This window comes from Gouania willdenowi, chromosome 18 (assembly GCF_900634775.1).
Source record: "Gouania willdenowi chromosome 18, fGouWil2.1, whole genome shotgun sequence".
Taxonomy (NCBI): domain Eukaryota; kingdom Metazoa; phylum Chordata; class Actinopteri; order Blenniiformes; family Gobiesocidae; genus Gouania; species Gouania willdenowi.
Window position 1 is genome coordinate 2,095,813 of NC_041061.1, and position 15,943 is coordinate 2,111,755.

The following is a 15,943-nucleotide window of genomic DNA, read 5'->3' on the forward strand; positions in this document are numbered from 1 at the left end:
TTGAAAAACATTGATATCAACTTGTTGCATCCACTTAAAAGGAAGACATTTCTAAATACCTCTTCAAAATAAAAGCACAGAAGACTCAACACAATGATGAGGCTTCTGTTTATTTTGTTATTTTCGTCTCTGTAAATACTGAATTATTGACGTGTCTCTGACAATAGAAGAAGAGGCCACGCCCTGTTCTGGGAGACAGCTGGGAATCAGACCCTTAACCTTTTTACCGTCAGGCAAACAGATCCATGGCAGACGTTTTTCTTTTTCTTTTTACACTATCAGAGGTCACATGATTCCAGCAAAGGTCTTTTTTTGTGACTCAGCGGTTTAGGATAAAATAAAGCAGCAACATTTAGCAACAAACCACGTTTAAAAAAACATATGTGAAATTTCTTGTTATCACCAGATTTACACCAACATTTGTGAAATTTTTTTGTCTTCAAAATGTTAAATGTTAAATCTAAATCTAAATGTTAAATTTAAAACATTAAATGGCACATATAAATGCTAAATGCTACATCTCAATGGTGAATTTGTATATTAGATAAATATTTAGTTTCACCTGTGACATTTAGATTTAACATTTAGATTTAGGTTCAAATATAACATTTAGATTTCGATTCCATATTTAACATTTAGATTTAACATTTGGATTTAACATATTTAAATGTAACATTTGCATTTAACATTTAAATTTAGATTTTAATATTTAACATTTAGATTGAACATTGACATTATTATTGTTTGAGGTTTTTTAAATTGTGGTTTGTTGATAAATGTTGCAAAAAGTTGCTGTTTATTTTAGCATGCGCCCCATAGATGTGTGTGTGTGTGTGTGTGTGTGTGTATGTGTAATATCAGACATTCACACAGAGTTCACCTTTAATTAACAGATTTAAATCTATTTATTCCGAGGTGTAAAGTTCAGTAAATGTTGGAGTCCGTCAGTCACTGCACGTCGTCATGGTCATCCCAGGACGCAGCGGTGAACCCACCGGGGGCGGAGTTAGAGTGAAGGGTGTGGCCTAATCCTTGGTACCGCCCCCTGGCTGAGGGCGAGGCAGGAGCAGACGTGGTAGCGACGGCGTCCAATGAGGCGGCGCTGAGCAGCCCAGAGTGCTCGCTGTGCTCGGGCGGAGCCGCCGTGAAGTATTTGTTGGTGCGACCGATTAACGTTCGACCTGAGGGACGAACGTCAGCAGAACATTTATCTCCTCTCTCTGACTTAGACTCACTACGTCTACCATGATTCTAACATTTGTTGATGAAGACGCTAAAACTCACCGACGTGTCGAACCTGCTCAGTGACGTCAGCTCGGATGTCTGAGAAATCCCACATCGCCAAAAAACTGTCAAAACACGAACCTTCCTCGGCTTCCTGGAACAGAGGAAGAGATGGATGGATGGATGGACGGACCAATGGTTGGATGAACAGATGGATGATTGATGGATGACCAGATTAATTCCTCAATGGATGGATGGATAGATGGGTGGGTGGATGAACAGATGGATCCACCAATGGAGGGATTGATGGATGAACAGATGGATGGATGGATGAACCAATGGATAGATGTGTGAATGGATGGATGGAGTAATCGATAGATGTGCAAATGGTTGGATGAACGTATGGATGAACAAATAGATGGATGGATGAACCGATGAGTGGTTGGATGCGTACCTGTACGTAGGGCTTGTATGTGAAGGTGTAATGGTGAGCGATGGCGGCCACAAACATCTCTATGCAGATGATGAAGTCCTGTGAAAAATAAACATTCAACGTTTGTTTGTTTACAAAACGTCAACAACAACCATGAAAAAACATGTTCATGACTAGAGTTTCTGTTGGTGTGTTCATACGTACTGTATGTGCGAGTGTGAGAGCGAGTGTGTGTGGGTGTGCGTGCGGTACCTGTAGTCCCGTTGCTACGGCCTGAACACTGTCCCAGTCCCACGTGTGTTTGTCGGAGACCACGCCCACTTTCACCAGGAATGCGATTAAAACCGACTGCCTGATGAAAAGAAAAGAAAAAACACCATCAAAAAGTCTGATTTAAAAGTAAATACGTTGGTATTGTTTTAAAGTCTGACCAGAACGAGACGAAGACGACCAGTTTGACGCAGAGAAACTTCCCCACGGGTCTGATGGCGTGGAGCTGCTCTCTGAGGGCGGCGTAAAGCAGCAGGAGGCAGTACATGGAGAACTAACACACACACACGATGTCTGACCAATCACGTTCTGACGTTAGCTCTGAGCCAATCAGAAGCTCACACGGGGCACTCACCAGCTGAGACACGTTGTTGACGATAACCAGGTACAACCAGGCGCTCCTGAAGCTAAAGCTGGCCTCTCCGTACACACCGCACAGCTGACACACACTATACACACACACACACAGGGAAACGTTAAGACGTTGATTTGTTCACTGTTGCAAAAGTCGAGCGGATTGAGGCTGTTTCTATGGTTACCGTTGCCGAGCTGATCAATGTTGTTTCCATGGTTACCATTGTCAACTGTTGTCAATGGTTGATATGTAGTTACAGAAATCTCTCCTGATCAGTTCTGGTCAGACTGCCCTTAACAGGCCAGATACCATTGTACACTAATAGCACTCAACAAGGTCACTGCCTGAAGAGGCTCTGCTATGTCATGACTACTGCTATCAGCTAAAGGGCTAAAAAAGAGTGTAAAACAATGCTGCTGCTGCTAATGCTAATACACTGTGGCAACAGTTATATTGCAATGGTTACCTCAGGAGCGTATAGTGTGATATCGTCATGGTGACCAAAGCAGTGTAATCACCAGGGCGACTGTCTATTCTGCACCATCTGAGCAAGTCACTTAGTATGTTTTTGTTGCTGTTTTGCATAATTCATAGTTATTTCTGTGCGTTTATGTTATCATATCTGTTTTTGTTCTTATTTTGTTTATTTTTCTGTTATTTTGTGCATTTTGTGTTCATCTTGTGTGTTTTTTGAGTCATTTTGATTATTGTAGTTGTCTTTTGTGTATTTTCTTAGTCACTTTGTATGTTTTTGTTGCTTTATTTGGGGTTTCTGTTCTCATTTTATGTATTTTTGCTGTTTTGTATATTTTCATTTAATATATCAGTTGTCTTTTGTGTATTTTTGTTTGTGTGGACAGCCCACAGTGATCGTGTGTGTTTTAACGTGCTACATGCTAACGTGCTAATTGTTGACCCTTGTCCACAGGAGACTTTTAAAAGCGATAAAAGATGTAAAAAGAAAGTAAGTAAAGGCTGAAATGATGTTACTATGGACACAAGTGGAGATGCTGTGATATCACTATGGTAACCAGAGGGCGGGACTTACAGCGCGATCACCGTGGTAACGGGTCTGACCACGGTGTACTGGAGGACTCCCAGTTTACACCTGAACAACAGCACCCTGACGGAAGACAAACACACACATGCCATAGGTCAAATGTCTAAATCCAAATCTGTGGCCCCACCCACTGCCCCGCCCCCTTACTCTCCCATTGGCCACGGCGGGCAGCAGCAGAGAGGCGGCAGGTGTCGCTGCTGTTGCTGGACCTCCATCATTAGCACCAGGCTCGGGTACTGGTTACTCAGGAAATTCAGCAGGAAAACCAGGAAGTTGTAGATAACGTAGGCCTCGTAACACTCGCGACACGTGTCCACGTAGATCGCCAGGCTGGGATAACGCAGCGCCAACCACTGAGGAAGAGAAGGAGGAAGAAGAGTACTCAATGTCTGCGTGGTTCTCAACCTTTTCAGCACGCGACCCCCCCCCCAAATAAAGATGCCAAAATGGGAGTAATGTAGCAAAACACATTAAAAGGAGCAAAAAAAGGCATTAAAATAGGTTAAAATATGGCAAGTTTGGTGTAGTTGCAGAAAAATGGTAAAAAAAGAAGCCAAAATGGCCTCGAATTGTTAAAAAAAAAATATTAATAGTTTCTTGAAGGCATCTGGTAAACCCCTCCCAGTGTCTTGCAACCCCAAATGGGGTTCTGACCCCAAGGTTGAGAACCCCTGCTTTACAACATAGGTCAGAGGAACTGCTGTGTCATCATCATCGTCATCATCTTCAGGTGAATTACTGCCACCTTCTGGACGAGTCTAGAACCTTCCGACATTCATCTACGTTAAACCAGTTCAAACACTTCTTCTAATGGACTCTAACAGCTGGGATACACTGTGCGATTATTTCAATCGTTGTTCTCAGCTTTAGCTCAAATTGTGCGACTCAGACGCAGAGCCCGAATGTTCGCAGCTCACGATTCATATTCTCACACTGTACGGACTGACACGATCTGACTGCTCACACTGTACGTTCATACACGACACGTCGGTGTCTTGTTTCCGGAAATGCAACGTACAAATTAGAAGAAGAAGAAGAAGAAGAACTCTGAAGTGTCACCATTAAAACAGACAAAAAAGAAAAACCTGGAAGCGGAGAGACACTTGCAAATCTCAGCAAAAAGGCCTTTAAAAAAGAGAAGATGGCGACGTGATGGACAGACATGGGCATGACAGTCCGTCATTTTTACAGCGGTCCTGCGGTGTTTGTGCATGTGCAGTGTGAGCGTTTAAAGTAAGCTGGTCCGTGGCACTGCTTCATCTGTGAGATACCCTCACCGGGAGCGACTGGATTTCAAACATGTTTGAAAACCTTACGACCTACGATTGCTGATCAGGAGCTGGTTGTGAGGTGTTAATCTCTTCTCTTGACCCCATGTATACTACTGTGACAGAAAACAGAGAAGAAAAAGAAATGAATAAAAGTGACTCACGCTGTCCAAACTGTAGATGGGAACCATCCAGAGGATCCTACAGGATGGAGAGCAGGGTTATGTGTGTGTGCGTAAGTGTGTGACTGCATGTGTGCATACGTGTGTGTGCGTGTGTTAGTACATGAGTGCGTGCATGCATGGGTACGTATGTGTGTGTTTATTCATGTTAGCTTGCATTTGTGCGTGTGTGCATGTTTACATGTGCAAGTGTGTGCGCATGTGTGTGTGTGTGCGTGCGTGTGTGTGTTACCGTGTGTGTGCGCGTGTTTACGTGTGTGTGTGTGCGTGTGTGTGTAACCTGATGATGGGTCTCTGTAGCTCAGGCTGTGTGTAGTGAACCATGTGCTGCAGAATGTCCCACAGTGAGATGGGGATGGTGAGGAAGACAAAGACTCCAGCGATGAACCAGGCTTTGCTGTGAGTGCCAACCTACACACACACACACACACAGCAGAGGTTGAGGGTTCAACTTCCATCCCACCCACCTGCTGTGTAAAAGGGGGCGTGGCCTCACCTTGTCTTTGAGCAGCTCCCAGACACAGAGCGGCAGCACGAGGAGCAGCAGGAGGAGGTAGAGCATCAGCACCACGGGACGAATCCACCTCCGCCACTCAGAGCACGAGCACGGCATGTTTACACTGAGACACACACACACACTTAATAACACACACACTTTACTTAATAAGCAAAAAATAACACACACAAAAAAATAAATAAATAAGTCAGTTGATTTTTTATTTTTTTTTAATCCAAACAGTGCGGAACTTTTCTCATTTCACGAGTTCCTGATATACCCATAATACTGATGCACAGAGCACAACACAAGAAACAGGAGAACCAGAGGAGAAGTTGTTGCTGTTGTTGCTGTTGTTGCTTCGTGAGTGATAATTTTAGTTTAAATAAAAACTTTAGATGAAAAACAAAAGCCCAGTTATGTTCAAATTGTGCTAAAAATACTTTGTGGATAATGTAGCACCTAGCTAGCATAGTGCTAGCTAGGTGCTACATGCTCAAGTGTCTCCGACCTGGACAAGATGATTTTTACGTCGCTTCACGTGTCAAATATTTTTAGGCCATTAATTTAAGTTTCTAAATAATTAGTAACGTTTTTTTTAATCTAGTCCCCCCACTAATAGAAAAGTATGGATAAATAAGAATTCATCATTAATATTAATCATTTATTATATAAAAACAACAAAAACAAAGTCGCAAATAAATTAAAAAGCTTCAATCAACATTCTGAACTCTTATCTTATGATAGTAATCTTATCTATTATTATTAATATAACAGTATTTATTAAATTGATTAAAAATTAAATTAAATTAAATTCATATGTGAGGAATAAAGCTTGATCTAATCTAATCTTGTTTTAACGTGTCCTCGCAGTTTATTACAGTTTTGATTTATTTATATATATATATATATGTTTTAAAAGCTAATAAATAACAGGAAAACAAACGCTTTAACTTCTATGTGAATGCACACCGCCTTCAAAATAAAGCTCGGCTCAATAATTTGTTGTGTTTTGTTGAATCTGTTGGTAATTGTTATTATTTTTTAAACCTGTTAAATTACGATCTTTTCTAATATTCATGTCGGTGTTTTTGATGATGATAATAATTATAATAATAAAAAAAATAAACAGGGTGAAATTAAGCTCAGCTTTTGTTTTGACAGGGTGACGTAAAATGCGCCCAAATGTTTTTTGATATCTAATATTTCTGATGATTACTCACCGCTGCCGTTTGACGTTCACTCACTCTGACACTTGGCCTGTTTTCATCCTCCCGCTGATGCCGTTGCCAGGCAACAGCATCTTCATCTTCCTCCTCCTCCTCTTCCTCCTCCGGGGAGCTCCACCACCTGCTCAACCCAGAAATCAGCTCAGGATCCCCGCAGCGCGACCACCGAGGCCTCCCGTTAATAATAATAATACAGTGTCCGGTTCAACGCGCGCAGGAGCTGACGTCACCGCCGGGACGGGACCGTGACGTCACCGGCAGTCAGTCACGTGACGCGCAATCGACAAATCGGTGATAAATAATAATAATTTAAAAAATGATGGAAAATGTAAATATTTGCATGAAAAATCAAAAGAAACAACAATGACTTAAACAGTAATAATTATCACATTAATAATCAGTTTGTTTTATAACGTTATTGATCTGTGATTGGTCAGAAATTGGTTGGAAATAATAATATAAATAATAATTAAAAATGTAAGAAATGACAGATCAGTTCAAATTAATGAAATTATGATATACTTTATTATATGACATTGAATTATATTATATGTACTGTATATGTCATATACAATTTTAATAAACGTATTACATGACATTATTTATTCTATATATATTAAATCACCTATTTATTCAATCTGGCTTTTATGTGGTGCTTTATGATTTTTATAATTTTTCTGGTTCTAATGTTTTCATGCTAATTTTAATGTTTTATACTTAAATGACTTCCGTGTGCATTAGTCTCTAAACCCTTTTTTTTATCAATTTTATCTTTTGTCAATAACATAAGCAAATTTCTGTGAAGCACTTTGATTTACAATTGAATTTGTAAGAAAGATGATATATAAATACAGTTTGATTATATACAGTATATTATCATGTTATATTTATTATATGATAATATTCATACATATATAATGACATATTTAAAATGTAGCAGATACAGTTTTTAAGGTTTCTCATCATTTTCTGTGTTTATTTAACAATAAACAACAGTGTTATTACATTCTTACAAAAACAAGAGAAAAAAAAAAACACTTTTATTTCTATTATAAAGTGTTCACAAAGAAAAAGTTGAAAATATAGTCACTGGATGCAATTCATTTTCTGGCTTTTATAAAATCTAACAATAAAAATCAAAAACAGATTCAAGAAAAATGGAAAAAAAGCTTCTTGTTAAAAACCAAAAAAAAAGTGTGTGGGTGACAAGATTTATGCAATAAATGAAAAGTTTGAAATATTGTTTTTAAATATGTATAATCAGTAAAGTCAACGTACTTTATATTTATAAAAACTAATAAATAAATAAAGCAAAAGGTCATACAAAGAAATGGTCACACAAAAAAATAGAAAACTTCTATGAACAGCTTTGTCACAAAATGTGTGATTAAAAAAACAGATTTATACGGGTGTGATACAGTTTTCATCCAGCAGAGGTCGCTCACAGCTTTTCCTTCATCAGCATCTCTGTAATCCTTTAAAGCAGGGCTTCTCAACCTTGGGGTCAGGACCACATTTGGGGTCGTGACTTGTGAGACACTGGGAGGTGGTCCCCAGATGCCTTCAAGAAACTAAGAATATTTCTGAACAATTTGAGCCCATTTTTGCTTATTTTTACCCTTTTTATGCAACTTCACCAAACTCACCATATTTGAACCTATTTTCATAAAAAAAAATTTAATACAGTTTTGCTCCATTGCTCAAATTTCTATGTATCTACGTCACATTTCAATGTCTTTTCTGCACATTTTTCCACTTTCCAGACATGTTCTGCACTTCCACCACTTTTACACCTAATGTCACATATGTTGACCCATTATTGTCACTTTGACCTCTTTTCACTATATTTCATGCTTATTTATGCCAATTTAATCACATTCACCATTTGCCATGCCCATTATTAGCCAGTTTAAACTAATTCTTACACAATATTGACATTTAGAACCTTTTTTTTTTTTTTTTTACCACTTTTTCTGTCTGTTTTTGCCCATTCTAATTTGCAATTTTTAACCAATTACTGTGGTTTTCTAAAATCCAATTTCACCACCTTTTTAACCATTTTTGGTTCATTCCCTTGTTTCTTTGGAATCCTTGGTCTGTAGCCGTCCTTTGGTTTGTCTGTCCATCAGTTTGTCTGTCCTTTGGTTTGGACTGTGTTCGTCAGTCCCATCATCACTTGGTTCCACGATCCTTTGGTTTGATTGAGCTTGACTTTATTTATCCTTTGATTAACTGGCCTGCAGTCGTTCGTATCTCATTCGTCCCTATAGAAGTGTGTTGTTAGTCTGAGTCATTAGTCGGTGCGATGTCAGTGGTAGGTGTTTTTGTACTGACGGCTGTTGGACAGTAGTCTGGGGGGACACCAACAGCACAGACAGGACTGTGGGACAGAGGAAAATAACCAGTGTTAACAACTGAAACTCTGGATCACACAAGCTCCACAAAACCCCCAAACAGTCATTATGTCTTATGAAGTTTAGCCAAATTTAGCCTGGATGTCGTACGATTATCATACCGTCAAACAGTTTTGTAAACACAAAATAAACTATGCGTACAAAGAGATACTGTAGAAACCAGTAAAAACACAACAAGTAGGATAATTCTGGAAAATAACTAAATAAATTCTGCTGACTAATTTTCACAATCAAAAAACTTGCCGATCTAAATCTTTTCTCATATGGAAGACCATATCTGGTATCGTATCATTAACAGTTTTTATTTATTTATTTTTTACCTTGAAACAGTTTTTGAACTTCTTGGACACAAAGAAGAGGATGATGGGATTGATGCAGGAGTTGATGGTGGCCATGTTGATGCTGAAGTAATCGAGAACCAGCAGGAAGCTGAAAAAACAGACGGTTAACAGACGTCATCAGAGCATTGTTGTCGTTAGAAACATGCGTGTCGGTGAACGTACTTGAGGAGTTCGCAGCGGCCGGCGTCGTGCGACTTGTAGACGGTTCTCTTCAGCAGTCGGCTCAGGTGGAGAGGGAACCAGCACAATGCGAAGATCAGAACCAGGCAGAAGACGCATTTGGCCACCTCCCTACGCTGCAGACAGAGGGACGCCAACCAAGTTTTCACTCGAAGCAGAGTTTCCCACGGAAAGGTGCTTCTCTCATGCCAGTGAGTACCTGCTTCAGGTGTTCGCTCAGAGAGATCCTCAGGCTGCCTTTCTGGTGTCGCAGCATCTCGCAAGTCATCAGGCCGTAAAAAACCGCTGAGCAGGTCAGAGGGACGCAGAAGTAGAAGCCAAACAACCACCAGTCCTTCGCATCGCGGTAGAACTGAAATAAAACACGCAGAAGAAAGGAAAACACTCAGACGTTTCTTGCGATACGCAGATGATGTGGAACTCCAGAGCTGTGATTCTATCAGAGAATCTGTAAGACGTGCGGTAACATTAAGGACTGCGAGGTAACGGTCGCACGCAATATTAGCGACGCATCAGAATAATTATTTCAATAACTTAAACCAATGAAGGCACATTTCTCTTTGGTTTTGTCAGTCATGTAAAGCTCACCTAGCACTGCTACATGCTAAGCTAACTAAAACATGTGTGACCGGTCACTACGTGCTAAGTTATCCCACACACATCGGACTGGTCGCTACATGCTAAGCTATCCAAAATATTTGGGAATGGTGCCTACCTGCTAAGCTAACCTAAACATGTGGGACTGGTTGCTACCTGCTAAGCTAACCTAAACTTGTGGGACTGGTTGCTACCTGCTAAGCTAACCTAAACACGTGGGACTCGTTGCTACATGCTAAGCCAACACAAATATTTGGAATTGGTCACTATATGCTAAGCGAACCTAAACATTTGGGACTGGATGTTATGTGCTAAGCTAACCCAAACATGTGGGACTGGTCGCTACATGCTAAGCTAACCCAAACCTGTTTGACTGCTTGCTACATGCTAAGCTAACCAAATGTGTTATGATAACAAAAAGATAAAGCCTTATTCAAAATTATAATGTTGGGTAAATGTTTTTTTTTTTTTTTTTTTTTTTTTCAAGAATTAGTCTCAACAATAAGAGTTTTGAAGGTAAAATTGTTGTTTTTTTATTCGGTTTTTAGTCAGAAATTTAAGACCGTTTGTTGGACTTTGTTTCTTGTTGGTGTTTTCACTGGGTGGACGGTTCAGTCAGAGACAAACATCAAACACAGACTCACGGTCATGAATGGAGTCCTGGGCTGGAGCATGCACGTCGTCATGGTAACATTCTTGTAATCAAAGCGAACCATGTCGAAGCCCACGGCCTCGGGCACGGCCAGCAGCAGCGACAGCAGCCAGATGGTCACGATCTCCACTGCTGTTGCCATGGGAACGCCATTACCCCGAACCCGGGACCAGGACGCCACCGCACGGTACCTGAGGATCAGGTCAGAGGTCAGAGGTCATACTGGGAACATGATGAGGAGATAAGCTGATCAGTGCTACCATTGGTCAATGGAAAGACCCAAATACATTGTGTATTTGTTTTCCAATTTGTGTGTTTTTGTTGTCGTGAGTTTCAGGAGTAATTTTGTGTATTGTTTGAAAATGTTGTGTATTTTTCTGTCTATTTGTGTGTTTTGGAGTCATTTCTGTTTGATTTGTGTTTGCAGTCATTATTTGTTTATTTATGGAGTTTTTTGTGTATTTTTCTGTCAATTTATGGCATAATTTGGTGTGTTTTTGTATATTTTTATGTAATTTTGTATTTTTTTTGTCAATTTGTGTGTTTTTTGGATTCCTTTTTGTTTATTTTGTTGTTTCGCATGTTTGGAGTCATTTGTAGAATTATTTTTATGTATTTTTCTGTCAATTTGTGTTTTTGGAGTCATTTTGTGTTTTTGTTGTTATTTTGCTTGTTTGGAGTCATTTTGTGTGTTTTTGTATTACGTAAGTTTGTGTGTTTTTGTATTATGTAATTTTCTGTATTTTTTTGTTGATTTGTGTACTTTTGGAGTCATTTCTGTATTTGTTTTGGGGGATGCACAAAACTTAACCGAGGGCTGCATGTGGCCCACCCTGACTCTGTTATTGTTGCGTAAAGGGAATCTTTAGTGGAGGTCCTAAAGCGGAGCCCTGAGGAACTCCCGCTGTACAATCTGTAGGACAGTGATTGAGTATTTTGCTCACCGGTCCACGCTGAGAGCGCACAGGTTGAGAACTGTGATGCCCACCGACGCTTTCTGCAGGAAGGGGAAGAGTTTACACAGGAAGAGGCCGAAGGCGGAGTCAGCGAAGGGCCAGCGCATGGCCAGGAGCTATACACACACACCACACAGCCCACAAAGAGATGTGAGTGAATTGTGTATTTTAGTCGTGTTATCAGTTCAAAACTCAACGACCCTATGGAGACAGTAGATGGTCCATTTTTGCTGCAGTATCATACATGAACTGCTGGGTGCAGTGTTGCTTCACCATTTACATTGTGAAGAAGAATTGCGCAACAGAAGAACCAACCTAAAGTATCAAAAGTTTTGGATCAGTTCAATGAAAACTTACCATACACAGTACATGTACATATATATATATATAGTAGATTTTAGAATTAATTTGGGAAAACTGTAATAAAATTACAGTTCACAGAAGTGTCTGTAACCTCAAACAAATATTTTTAAATTTGTATTTTAATCTAGATTTTCAAATCAATTGATCAGAAACATTCAAACCAGTATGTACGGTAATCACACGTCACCTACTGTTCAAAGTGAGGATAAATGTTTTTGGTAAAAAGGCATAGAAAATACTTTGTTTTTTAAAAAAATCGTATCTACTTGATTATTAAAATCTTTATCTTTTTAGCACCTTTGAAAGTACTTTAAAAAATTTTACAGATTCAGGAAGTGGTGGCTACAAAAAGAAAAAAACTACCAAGAAAAATACTAAGACTGAAATAAAGAAACCAAAAGAAAACCTTGTCACAGTGAAACATATTATTGAATAAACAACAAAAAGTCTTTGAAAAAGATATATTTTTAGTATAATAAATGATGTTTGATCCTCAGATGTACAGAATAGCGCCCCTTGTTGTCCTTCATATTGGTTATGAAACATAACAGCATAACTTCAGACTAAAGTTGTTCACCTTGTAGACGTTGATGGGTCGATCGATGGCGATGTAGATCAGGTCTCCCAAAGCCAGGCTGGCGATCAGAGCGTTGGGTCCATTCCTCATGCTTTTATTTTGGTAGATTATCCTCAGCAGGGTGCCGTTTCCGATCATTCCCACAGCAAAAATAACGCAGGACATGATGGTATTGATGTACTTGAAGAGCGTTTTGATTGAGGTGTTGTGGATACAGCTAGGGGGCGATGCTGAGCCAGTTTGGAACGACGAATTGGAGCCAGACAAAAGTTTTTGCTGGTGGTTGTGTTTCGGTTGAGTCACATCTTTGACTTTTCCTTTTCCAAGCTCGGCAGAGGAACCGACTTGGTTTACAGTTTCTTGTAGAGCGTCTGTGTCAAAGGAAGAGATTCGATGACTCGGATTTCGTACGAGAGGACGTTTTGTTCTGGGCATCTCTAACGAGTCCACAGTCGTCAGGTCTGATGTGGCGTTGCTTTGGCAGCAACTTGGGCCAAACAAACACCAGAAGATCATCAACACAGTGACAATACGGGACATGTTGGGTTCAATGAGTCCAGGAACAATCACAGAGTGTCTGGTAAATCTAAAATCCAGTTCAAACACGTTGAGTGCAGATTAAGAGAGTGTTCAAGATCTTTCCCCGATTCGGAGCTCGACGTTGGACTTAAAGAATCACAATCGAGACCTAAAGCACGATCTAGACTTAAAGCACGCTCAAGGTGAGTCAAGAACCCCGTTTGGAATTTATTGAAAGATTTTATGTCCTCGATAATCTACAACTTCCCGCTGAATCAAGAACCCCAACAGCCTTTTCTGATCAAAGCAGTTCATCTGAAACATAAATATGCAAAGAATCTAAAACCGAAGTGTCATTTTTCCTTGAATTATTATCAAAGATTCTCTTCTGATTACAATATCTGATTTTAGAACTCTAGAACTTAAGTGAGATTTTTTACAGGAGATTTTTACTCGGGTTCTAGAAGAGATCTTAAAACCCGGTTTTAAACTTCTTGCGAACGCTCTCTGGTTTCTACTGTGGACTAAAGTTAGAAACGTTTTTCTTCGCAGAATCTGTTAGAAGTTTCTCTGATTCAAAATTCTTATTTGAACCTCTGAAAATTTTCATCATATTTGATTCTCTGTAAAGTCTCTATAAATATTTGTTGGTTTGATCTTGTTTCAGATGTCAACGGGGAGGAGTTGCTCTTTGGTTGATCTGCGACCTGAAAAACAAATAGAAGAGATCAACCCAAATGTTTCATCGGAGAGTACTTTGAATAACAACTTCTAGATGTTGGCAAAAGTGAACAGATCCTCTACCTCAGTGAAAGTATTTTCCGATTACAATATCTGATTTTTGACCTTTCTCTTGAGATTTCTTACAGGAGATTTTTACTCAGGTTCTAGAAGAGATCTTAAAACCTGGTTTGAAACTTCTCGCTAAAATTCTCTGGTTTCTACTCTGGAACAAAGTTAGAAACATTGTTTTTCTTCCCAGAATCTGTTAGAAGTTGCTCCGATTCAAGATTCTTATTTGAACCTTTTACTCTGATAAGCACTTTTCTTAGGATTCTAATTCAAAAATGTGTTCTTCAAGCGTCCCTCAGCAGATTCTCTGTAAAGTCTCTATAAATATTTGTGGATTTCATCTTGTTTCGGATGTCAACGTGGAGGAGACGCTCTTTGGTTGATCTGGTTAACCTGCGAACTGAAAACAAATAAAAAAAATACAACCCGAAAAGTTAATTCTGAGTACTTTGAACAACAACTTCTAGATGTTGGCAACAGAATGGTAAACACATCTTTTACCTCAGTAAAAGTCCAGATACTTGTGTTAAAATGTACTCTAGTAGAAGAACGGTAAAGTAGTGATTCTGCTTCATTACTTAAGTGAAAGTTAAAAAAAAGGTAACGTAAAAAATAAATTGACAACAAAGACTAAAAGGACAAACAATTCTTTAAATTAATATAAGTTTTATATTTCAAACAATACCAAAAAGGCTGGAATAGACAGAAAAAAATATTAGAAATTAATATGAAAAGCTATTTTAAATTCTAAGTTAAAACTTTCTTCTTTTAAATGAACATGTGGGCCACTATTCTGTGTCGCCAGATACAGTAGATAATTTTACCCAGAATCAGTGCAAAATTCAACAAAATGTTCCTACATGTCCTTCTTTATACACAATACAAACCCAACCTGGCAACTTTTTTCTTTGTGTGTTTTTGTCTCACAACCAGTGTTAATGTTGTTGCCTAAATATTTCTGTCATAGATTTTGTCAACTACAATTTTTTTTTTTTTAAATACATATTTTCGTGGACTAATAAAAACAAAACTAGCAAACAATAAAATCAAAACAAAGTTTCTTTTTTGGAAAGTATAAAAACTACTTTTGTTGTGGAAAGTGGAACAAGACTTAATACCATTCGTCGACTAAAACCTTAATGTCATTTAGTCGACTAAAACTAGACTATAACTGAAATAGTCCTGATTTTGACTAAAACTAAGTTGCATTTTAGTCACAAAACTACGACTAAAGCCACATTTAGTTTTCATCTGTAGAATTAAAGAAAAGTCACGCGGCAATTTTGTAAACACAATTGGTCGAAAAATACCGACGTTTGTGTAGAACAGTAAGAAGTAAAATCCATAAATAGACTTTGAATTTAACGTTTAAAATGTAAATAAAGATAAATCAAATAATCATAAACTATCAGAACAATCATTTGGTATCCAAGTACAGATAGACTGAGGACTTACCGCCATGTGTTTTAGTCCAATCAATTCCCCAGAACACTTTGTTTCTCTCCGTTCAGGAAACCAGACTGAAGTGAGACTGATGGAGTTCAGTATTTACTCCCCCGTCTCTCCTCCTCCTCCTCAGTGGTTTATAGTGGAACATCTCGTAAACACAAAGTCGTGTGAACTTTTACTGAGCGACTCTCACAACCTCAAAGCGTTTGTGTGTCGATAAATCTAAGAAGTTGCAGCAGCAATAAAATATCTTATAAGACTCGGTTTAGTGAAGATACTTTCAATAAAGATTTCATTCAATGAATTCAAAGAGTGTGGTTTCAGAAAGAAAGAAAAAACATCCACAACTACAGAAACGGAGAGAAAGATCGTTTGGCTTTTATTTTGAAGGGGATGTGTAAGAGACAAAAGAAGATGAGATCAAAGCCCATTCTTAGTGTAAACACATGTCAACAGGGCGCTAACCGCTAGCTAAACAAGACTTACACCAAACATGTGTTTGTATCTGATGGTCACATGACCAACATTCACGTCAGCGTTAGAATAATAACAGCCAATCAGAACACAGGAAACAACACAGAAGTTT

General features: G+C 38.8%; 2 protein-coding genes across 2 annotated transcripts; both read right to left on the reverse strand.

Moving 5' to 3' along the window:
• Positions 1-748: 748 nt before the first annotated feature.
• Positions 749-6,736, reverse strand: LOC114480460 (transmembrane protein 184C-like). The gene is made up of 12 exons (XM_028474613.1): positions 6,512-6,736; positions 5,289-5,412; positions 5,073-5,203; positions 4,775-4,811; positions 3,490-3,695; positions 3,331-3,405; positions 2,283-2,376; positions 2,089-2,201; positions 1,910-2,009; positions 1,679-1,756; positions 1,285-1,378; positions 749-1,181 (listed from the first exon to the last, which is right to left on the reverse strand). The coding sequence occupies exons 2-12, from the start codon at positions 5,403-5,405 to the stop codon at positions 949-951; spliced, it is 1,278 nt and encodes a 425-aa protein (XP_028330414.1). The 5' UTR covers positions 5,406-5,412; positions 6,512-6,736; the 3' UTR covers positions 749-948.
• A 2,089-nt stretch (positions 6,737-8,825) lies between these two features.
• On the reverse strand, positions 8,826-13,137 carry LOC114480772 (endothelin receptor type B-like). Its single transcript, XM_028475189.1, has 7 exons — positions 12,598-13,137; positions 11,646-11,773; positions 10,694-10,892; positions 9,652-9,804; positions 9,435-9,568; positions 9,252-9,360; positions 8,826-8,897 (listed from the first exon to the last, which is right to left on the reverse strand). The coding sequence occupies exons 1-7, from the start codon at positions 13,135-13,137 to the stop codon at positions 8,826-8,828; spliced, it is 1,335 nt and encodes a 444-aa protein (XP_028330990.1).
• Between the last annotated feature and the right edge of the window lie 2,806 nt (positions 13,138-15,943).

Bases quoted from the DNA above. Each gene is read 5' to 3' on its own strand.
- LOC114480460 (XM_028474613.1), bottom strand. From the start codon at position 5,405: ATGCCGTGCTCGTGCTCTGAGTGGCGGAGGTGGATTCGTCCCGTGGTG. The intron at 3,696-4,774 runs GTGAGTCACTTT...TCTCTTCCTCAG, and splicing joins CCATCTACAGTTTGGACAGC to TGGTTGGCGCTGCGTTATCC. The intron at 2,010-2,088 runs GTCAGACTTTAA...TCTTTTCATCAG, and splicing joins GTCGTCTTCGTCTCGTTCTG to GCAGTCGGTTTTAATCGCAT.
- LOC114480772 (XM_028475189.1), bottom strand. From the start codon at position 13,137: ATGTCCCGTATTGTCACTGTGTTGATGATCTTCTGGTGTTTGTTTGGC. The intron at 9,805-10,693 runs GTGAGTCTGTGT...GTTTTATTTCAG, and splicing joins CCAGGACTCCATTCATGACC to TTCTACCGCGATGCGAAGGA. The intron at 9,361-9,434 runs GTACGTTCACCG...CTGTTTTTTCAG, and splicing joins GGCCGCTGCGAACTCCTCAA to CTTCCTGCTGGTTCTCGATT.